General features: G+C 24.4%; 2 protein-coding genes across 3 annotated transcripts; one reads left to right on the forward strand and one right to left on the reverse strand.

Annotated features, from left to right (window-relative positions):
• The first annotated feature begins 1,936 nt into the window (after window positions 1–1,936).
• Window positions 1,937–3,989, forward strand: LOC123267700 (DNA repair protein XRCC3). 2 transcript variants are annotated; one of them, XM_044732494.1, is made up of 3 exons: window positions 1,937–2,206; window positions 3,004–3,137; window positions 3,494–3,989. In XM_044732494.1, exons 1-3 carry the CDS (start codon window positions 1,996–1,998, stop codon window positions 3,926–3,928), a joined length of 780 nt encoding a protein of 259 aa, XP_044588429.1. In that variant the 5' UTR covers window positions 1,937–1,995; the 3' UTR covers window positions 3,929–3,989. The 2 variants fall into 2 exon arrangements, with proteins under 2 accessions (XP_044588429.1, XP_044588428.1); XM_044732493.1 differs by having other exon boundaries at window positions 1,938–2,209; window positions 3,007–3,137.
• Window positions 3,990–4,193: 204 nt separating this feature from the next.
• Window positions 4,194–6,878, reverse strand: LOC123267699 (RNA pseudouridylate synthase domain-containing protein 1-like). Its single transcript, XM_044732492.1, has 4 exons — window positions 6,708–6,878; window positions 6,375–6,618; window positions 5,802–6,078; window positions 4,194–4,341 (listed from the first exon to the last, which is right to left on the reverse strand). The coding sequence occupies exons 1-4, from the start codon at window positions 6,876–6,878 to the stop codon at window positions 4,194–4,196; spliced, it is 840 nt and encodes a 279-aa protein (XP_044588427.1).
• Window positions 6,879–8,271: the final 1,393 nt, after the last annotated feature.

The raw sequence follows: 8,271 nt of genomic DNA on the forward strand, positions 1-8,271 counted from the left end.
AAGTTAGCTAAGTTAATTAGCCAGTTAGCTGGCCAGCTTAGCTAATTTAACCGATTAGCCGAATTAGCTTAGCTAATTAGCCAACGGCTTAACCGGTTAACCTAGCTTAACTCAGCTAATTAGCCAACTGCTAAACCGGTTAAATAGCTCATTTTTTATATGCTTTTTGTTGTATACTGAGGTACGAATAAGTATTGAAATTAATGTTAACCTCGTTTTTTGGGAAAAAAATCATGAAGAACAACAGAAAAAACGAGAGTAAAGTAATTTAATGACCTATGAATTAATTAATTTTTTTTTTTTAAATAGAAAACAGTAATAGAATAATTAATTAAGTGGGTCATTCCATGTCAAATCGACCAATAGTTGGAATCGACCCTTTCCGATTTGGATGAATTTTGGCCACAAGTTTGCTTTTATCATAAAATAAAGTTGTGCCAAAGGAGAAAATTTTGAAAATTTTTTTCGAAAAGTTATGCAAAATTAAAAATTTCACCATTTTCAGGTTTTTCAAATTTATTTTTGTAATATCTCGGAAACTATTTTAGTTACAGACATGGACCAAAGTTCATTTTAAAGGGGATACTTAGGACTATAAAAATTTTTTTTTTTGGGTAAAATTTTTGAAAAATCAAAAAGTGGGAAAATTTTGAAATTTAAAAAATCGTGAAAATCAAAGCTCGCTATGAAATTTTTGGCTCATTTTTTTTACAGAGTACCTCTTACTAATCTTAAAATATTCTGAAATTTTCAAGAGGGTGTTCTTTTTTGTTCAGATATAAATTTTTGAATTTGGGAAAAAAAAATTTTTTTTTTTTTTTAAACTTCGAATGATGTTAAATTAAATAATTGTTTAATTTTGTTATTCTCAATAATAAAAAAATGCAAATATTATCTATACTACCATCAAGTTGGTCAACAGAAAAAATTGTAAATATTTTTAGCGCATCAACATACACTAGAATTTGAATTTGCGCGCGCAAGCGCGCGCCTGACTATAGCATTTGCATATATTTTCATGCTTATGATATATTCGACCAATCACGTTACGAATAGTTTGATGCAACATACATTTCATCTCAATTTTATATTAGGAATTTTATATTAGGAATATTAGGATCAACTAGAATTTGAATTTGCGCGCGCAAGCGCGCGCCTGACTATAGCATTTGCATATATTTTCATGCTTATGATATATTCGACCAATCACGTTACGAATAGTTTGATGCCACATACATTTCATCTCAATTTTATATTAGGAAATAATAACAAAGGTGAAAAAATTAACTATCCTATCCTAATATAAAATTGAGATGAAATGTATGTGGCATCAAACTATTCGTAACGTGATTGGTCGAATATATCATAAGCATGAAAATATATGCAAATGGTACAGTCAGGCGCGCGCTTGCGCGCGCAAATTCAAATTCTAGTTCCGGTAAAAAATGAGCTATTTAACCGGTTTAGCAGTTGGCTAATTAGCTGAGTTAAGCTAGGTTAACCGGTTAAGCCGTTGGCTAATTAGCTAAGCTAATTCGGCTAATCGGTTAAATTAACTAAGCTGGCCAGCTAACTGGCTAATTAACTTAGCTAACTTTTTTAGCCGGCCTAACCGGCCAAATTGTACAGCCCTAATATACATTTTTTATGTTTTAAATAAAAGTATTTTAAGATACATCAGTTTTATTTCCATATTAATTGACTGCGCATGCGCAGTGTTTTTTTTTTAATTTCAATTAAAAAAAATAAACAAACATAACCTATATTTTTTAAATTTTCTAAACACTGTTTTTGACAGTTCAATTGTTGGAATATAAAACAATAATAATTTACTATAAAATAATTTTTATTTATTTAATTAAAAAAAAAAATTGATAAAACAAAAATAAATAAATAAATTATTTTAATAAAAATGATTTTTAAAAATATAAAAATTAAAATTAATGATCAATAAAAATTCAACGTAATTAGTTAAGAAGAAATAAATAATAAAGGATGACAAATTTTCTAACAGCTGATAAATTATCAAAAAATTTTAATGATAATTTTTTAACAACCGGCTGCAGTATTATTGATGATTTATTACGAGGAGGAATATCAAAACGTGGAATAACACAATTTTATGGAATCGGAGGTTCAGGAAAAACTCAATTAGCTCTGCAGTTATGCTTGACATCACAAATACCATCATTAAATGGTCATCAAGAGGGTAATTATTAATTTTATTCATACTGTATTTTTTTTAGACATTAAAGTTGTCACTTGATAATCTTTTAATTATGAAAATTAATTTAGCATACATTTAATAATTTTAAAAATTCTATAACAAATAAATTATCGCCAAAAAAAATTGACATGTAGAAATTTTAAAAAATAAAAAATGCAATTTTTTAAAAATAATTTTTTGGGACAATTTTTTTTTTTTTAAATAAAACTCAAAAATTGTTGAGTTAAAAAATTATTTATAAAAAATTGCATTCATAATTTTTTTAAATTTCTACGTCAATAGTTTTTTGTCATAATTCATAATTTATATGAAAATTAATTTAGCAGATATTTGATAATTTTAATGACATTAGCTGTCACTTGATCAATTTATAATTTTATTTAAAAATTAAATCAATTCTAAAAAATCGTTTCAACAAAATTACATTTTTTATTTTTTTTAATTTCTACATGTCAATTATTTTTTCTTATTTTTTTTCCGTAATTTATTAATTATTTGTTAACAAAAGTTGTAGAAATTATTAAATATCTGTTAAATTAATATTCATTAATTTTAAGAATTTTTGTAACAAATATTTATAGCAAAAAAAAATTTTTTTTTTTAAATTAACATGTAGAAATTTTAAAAAAATAAAAATGCATTTTTTTGGAATAAATTTGTTTGTTAAAAAAAATTTTTTAGAATAGTGAAGTAACTGCTAACTAATACCAAAAAAAATTATCAGATGTTTCTAAATTAAAGCATGATTTTTTTTATAAAAAAAATTTTTTTTTTTTCAGGAGTAATTTATATTTGTACAGAGGCTAAATTTCCATCTTCACGCTTTCAGCAATTATTAGAAAATTCACCAATTGCTAAAAAATATAATCTTAATGGCAATAAAGTATTTATTGAGCATATATCTACAGTAGTAAGTATATTTATTTATTAATGAATTAGTTAATTAATTAATTAATTAATTAATTAATTAATTTGTTTGTTTATTAATTAATTAATTTGTTTATTTATTTATTTAATTATTAATTGATTAATCAATTAATTATTTAATTTAATTATTAATTAATTAATTAATTAATTAATTTATTAATTAATTAATTAATTTATTAATTAATTAATTAATTTATTAATTAATTAATTAATTTATTAATTAATTAATTAATTAATTTATTAATTAATTAATTTATTTATTTATTTATTTATTTATTCATTTTTTTAAAATAAAATAATTTTAATTTATAATATCTTTTTTTTTTTTAATTTTTTAAGAGCGATTTAGAAAAGTGCATAATTGAGCAGATACCATGTATGCTGAGAGTAGAAAAAATCGGATTGATAGTAATTGATTCAATCGCAGCTCCATATCGCGTCGATTACGAATCAATTAATCTAAAAGATCGTGCAAGGAGCTTGCGTAACATTGGTAAAGCTTTACACAATTATTCTAGGAACAATATTTCTGTGGTTTGTATTAATCAGTTAACAGCGGTGGTAGATAACACTGCGATAACTGATCGAGTTTGTAATGATGGAAATCCAGCTCTGGGTATAATTTGGGCTTGTCAAATAACAAATTCACTATGTTTTTGTAAACTCAACAATCAACGTCATATTCATATCAGAGAATCTCCGTACTTGGCTAGAAAAACTTTTACTTTTTGTGTTGAAAACAAAGGAGTTTTCGGTTTAGAAGAAATTACATAATTATAGTTTTTTTTATTGTTAATTATTTAATTATTAATTTAATCTGTAGCTTAAAAAATTAATTTATTATTCAGACTGTTGATTTAAAAAAAAAAAATTAAAGTTCAAGTAAATAATAAATGTTAGATAAATTTTCGTTAAAAAAATTAAAATAATTAAACGTTAATTTTCCAAAGATAAATAGTGATGTTAACTTAAAATTAAATATAATAAATTTTTATAAAATATATTATTAAAAAATAAATTGTAAATAATTATTTTTATTTCATAATAATTTATCTATAGTATCAAAAGTATTACTATCTAAAGTATATATAAAATTAATAGGTACCCATTTATTAAAATAATAATTGCTGTTAAAAGGATCTGATGTTTGAACATCAAATTTTTCAAGTTCACTGTCCAAGGCTAATCTGTAAAAAAAAACAAAATAGTTAAAAAATTTTTACTTATGTTATTTTCTGAAATAGAAAAAAAAAAAAAAAGGTAAATATTTACAAGTTGGATGGAAAGAACAAGATAACACTGGATATCATCCCAGATTATACTGAGTGAAAAAAATTTTTAGATAGTAGCTAGTATAATCCAGATTACAATGAGTATAATCCAGATATCACGAAATATATCTGAGTAAATTCCTCAAATATTTCTCATTCAAAAAGTTTGGAATATATCCTGATAGAGGATTTGATTATCTTACCATGTGTGTAGATGCAAACTTACTGACTCTTGAAGAGCACAGAATCTGTGCATCAATATTATTGATATCCGGACTACTATCTAATGACATTGAATGTCCTAGGTTTCTTGAACAGATTCCCATATTAGTACCGCAAAGATGCTTAAGATCTGATCAGCCTTTTTATCCGACTCGGCAAAGGAGCAATTTCACCCTCTCTTCACCTATTAATAGACTGATTAACGCCTGCAATTTCATAATCCAACAGGATAGTGATATTTACCTGCTTGGCTATCAATCGCGTTGCAGCGCCAATGCCCTGGCATCCATCATAACTAACTCTAGACAATTTAACTAGCTAAAGCATATGATCATACTCCAGCTCTTAAATAATCATACATATTATATTGAGTTTATCTAATCTATAGTAATTTAATAATAAATATAGTTTTACGAATAGTATTATGTACGTCAGAGTCAAACACCTGTCATCTATAACTTATATTTTGTTAATATTTTTCTTTTTTTTTTATTTACTTATTGCAACATGTGTAAAACACTTTACCACATATATTAATGTATCTTTTTGTAACTTCATAACTGGCCATACAGGCTGTCAGGTTTTGTTAATAAAGAAATAAATAAATACAGTCTGGATTACAATGAGTATAATCCAGATATCACGCAGTATAATCTGGATTTTTTTAGCTACTATCTGAAATTTTTTTTCACCACAGATATCACTGAGTATAATCTGGGATGATATCCAGTGTCATCTTATTCTTTCCGTGTGGGTCAACCATTTTAATTTTCATTTTTTTGAACGAAATTTTTATTTGATTTAATTGATATATTTTTTCTTGAAAAATACATAAAAAAAAATGAACAATATAAATATTCAACTTTTTTTGTAAATTGTTCGTTTTTTTATGTACTCAAAAAAAAAAAAAAAATATATTAAAAAAAGATAAAATAGAAATTTTATCCGAAAACATGAGAGCCAAAATTTTTTCCAACTTTTGAAGGCAAAAAAGCCATCGAAATCTTTATTTTTTTTTTTTACGATATTTTTTTATCATAAATCCGCCGTAAAAATAAACAGAATAAAAAAAAAAAATTTTAAATGTTACCTAGATATGGCGAAAAATAGGGTGGACCCCACTTGTAAATAATTACCAAAAAAAAAAATCATACCTAAAAGAATGTAAAAATGTCCTATAAGGTTTTAAATCTTTGCGATCGCTGTAAGTGTAATCGCCGATAATAGTATGACCAATATAACAACAATGTACTCTTAATTGATGTCTCCGACCTGTATTTGGCCGTAATAAAATTTTAGTAGCTGGTTTTCCATCACAAAATCCTTTTTCTAGTACCAGTAATAGCGTAGAGCTATCGCGAGGCTTTATGCAATGATCATCATCGCTTGTACACATTTTTTTGTTACCAAAAATCTCTCTGGTATCTTGACCTGAAAATACTCAGAATTAATATACTTAATTTATTATTTATTAAGAACATTATAATATAATTTAATAATAATTATATTATTATTAAAATACTCACTAATTGTAATTGAAAAATTTTTTATTAAAATTAATTTAGCAGATATTTGATAATTTAAAAAATTTTTTTAACAAATAAATTATGATCCGAAAAAAATTATTAAAAAAATTGATATTTAGAAATGAAAAAATTTTTTTGTTGAAAAAATTAAAAAGTTGTCAAGTGAGGGCTAATTTTAATGTCATTAATTTTTTTACATACCTATCGGTCTATTTATTATCAAATGTGATTCATCAATATGCCCATGAACTAATGCCAAGTAATATTTTTTGACTTGTCTTTTTTCAAATGCTGTTGATGCAGCACGTGCTGCATTTTTATTTAATGCTATACAAATTACTCCACTTGTTGGAAAGTCAAGACGATGTACAAAATAAAATCCATTTTTTAATGAAGGGTTTGCTAAAGATGGAAAAATTTTTTTTAATTCATTTTCTAGAGTTTTCTGCAAAAAAAAATTTATCATAAAATTTGTAAAAAATTAATAACTATTAATTTAAATTTTAAATAAAATTAATAATTTTTTTTTCTTACCTTGACAGTAACATCATTACTATTAACAACCATATCATAAGGTTTATTAATTATCAAATAATTATTACTATGATATAAAACATTTGACTTAGTTAATTTATTATTAAAAAACAATAAATGTTTAATAAAATTAAAAATAATAATTATTTTATTTATAAACCACAGCCACATTGTCATTACTATTTTTTTTTTTTTAAAAATAATTCTTTTTTGACTTAAAAAAAAAAACTCAATTTTTTCTTAACATTATTTAAAATTACTCATAACAATAAATAATTTATTTACTTTATTTAAACTCTGACAAATTATTTTTGTTTGTAAATAAGTGGTGACACTTTACCGACAATATGGCAGCGGATAAAAATTTTAAGTTGGCTAAATTGGCTAGGAAGTAAATTAAAAATAGTTGTTGGTCAAAAAAATTTTTTTAGAAACAGTGCGACGTGTTTACCTGTAACATTTATTAAAATTTTAATGGAAGATTTGAACGAAGTTAATCCATCATTAGTGTCGTGAAATAGTTCTAAAAATGTTCAAAGTTTGTTGTAGAAACATTACAGAATTGTCCCAAAAATGTCCTAAAATTGTCCCAAAAATTGTCCTAGAGTTGTCCCAAAAATGTCCTAAAATTTTTCATCTATTAATTTTAGGACAAATCTACAACCGTGCAAAAATAAATTGTTTTTTTTTTTTTTTTTAATTATTTGAAAAACGTTCAAAATTGTCCTAAAAATATTAAAAAAATGTTCCGAAAATGTCCTAAAATTGTCCCAAAAATGTTCAATAAATGTTTCATCCATTAATTTCTAGACAAATCTACAGCTGTGCAAAAATAAATTATCTTCTTCAAAATCATTTAAAAACCGTTTAAAATTGTAGTAAAATTGTCATGAAATTGTGAAGTCTTCTGAAAATCTTCAAAAAAATACATAAAATCGACGAAAAATTACTTAAACGCACTATTTTAAAATTTTTAATTTTTTTTTTAGATGTCCCAAAATTGTCCCAAATTGTGTCACGTTTGGATGTCCCACGCTTGGGACATTTTCGGGACAATTTTTTTTTACACGGGCCGCTTCACTCGGTAACCTGGCGACGAAGTGGAGATGACTTCGCGCAACTCAACTCAATTTAACTTAATTTAATTTAACTTAACTTACCTTACTTAACTTGTTTTATTTTCCTTTTTGGTATTTTTTGCTGCTCCGGAAACATTGATTCTCCAAGTTATCATATCATATAATTACACCTGTATTACTTTACTTTCCCATTACTTTTACTTTATATTAGTATATAATTTAAATATAATTTAAATTTGGTTATCTTGTCATACTTTAATCATTATTGTAAATTAATTATAAGTCTATATTCATGGAACCCTGTTAATGGTTTAAACTGTTGGGTTTATTATTCAATAAAATAAAAATAAAATAAAATAATTGGGGCTTTTACCTTATGTCATTTTATTTTAATGTTAACGTTGTGAATTCGAAAAAATTGATCACAACGCTCTCTATGTACACTAATATAGAAATCACATGTAGAATAAATGTCTGAAAAAATT

Source organism: Cotesia glomerata, linkage group LG6 (genome assembly GCF_020080835.1).
Source record: "Cotesia glomerata isolate CgM1 linkage group LG6, MPM_Cglom_v2.3, whole genome shotgun sequence".
Taxonomy (NCBI): domain Eukaryota; kingdom Metazoa; phylum Arthropoda; class Insecta; order Hymenoptera; family Braconidae; genus Cotesia; species Cotesia glomerata.

What these genes read in the sequence shown, in the direction of transcription:
- LOC123267699 (XM_044732492.1), bottom strand. Translation starts at nt 6,878, where the DNA reads ATGTGGCTGTGGTTTATAAATAAAATAATTATTATTTTTAATTTTATT. An exon ending in GATAATAAATAGACCGATAG is followed by an intron (nt 6,079 to 6,374) that starts GTATGTAAAAAA and finishes GAGTATTTTCAG; the next exon opens with GTCAAGATACCAGAGAGATT. An exon ending in ACATTTTTACATTCTTTTAG is followed by an intron (nt 4,342 to 5,801) that starts GTATGATTTTTT and finishes TTTTTTTTACAG; the next exon opens with ATTAGCCTTGGACAGTGAAC.
- LOC123267700 (XM_044732494.1), top strand. Translation starts at nt 1,996, where the DNA reads ATGACAAATTTTCTAACAGCTGATAAATTATCAAAAAATTTTAATGAT. An exon ending in ATCATTAAATGGTCATCAAG is followed by an intron (nt 2,207 to 3,003) that starts AGGGTAATTATT and finishes TTTTTTTTTTTT; the next exon opens with CAGGAGTAATTTATATTTGT. An exon ending in TTGAGCATATATCTACAGTA is followed by an intron (nt 3,138 to 3,493) that starts GTAAGTATATTT and finishes TAATTTTTTAAG; the next exon opens with AGCGATTTAGAAAAGTGCAT.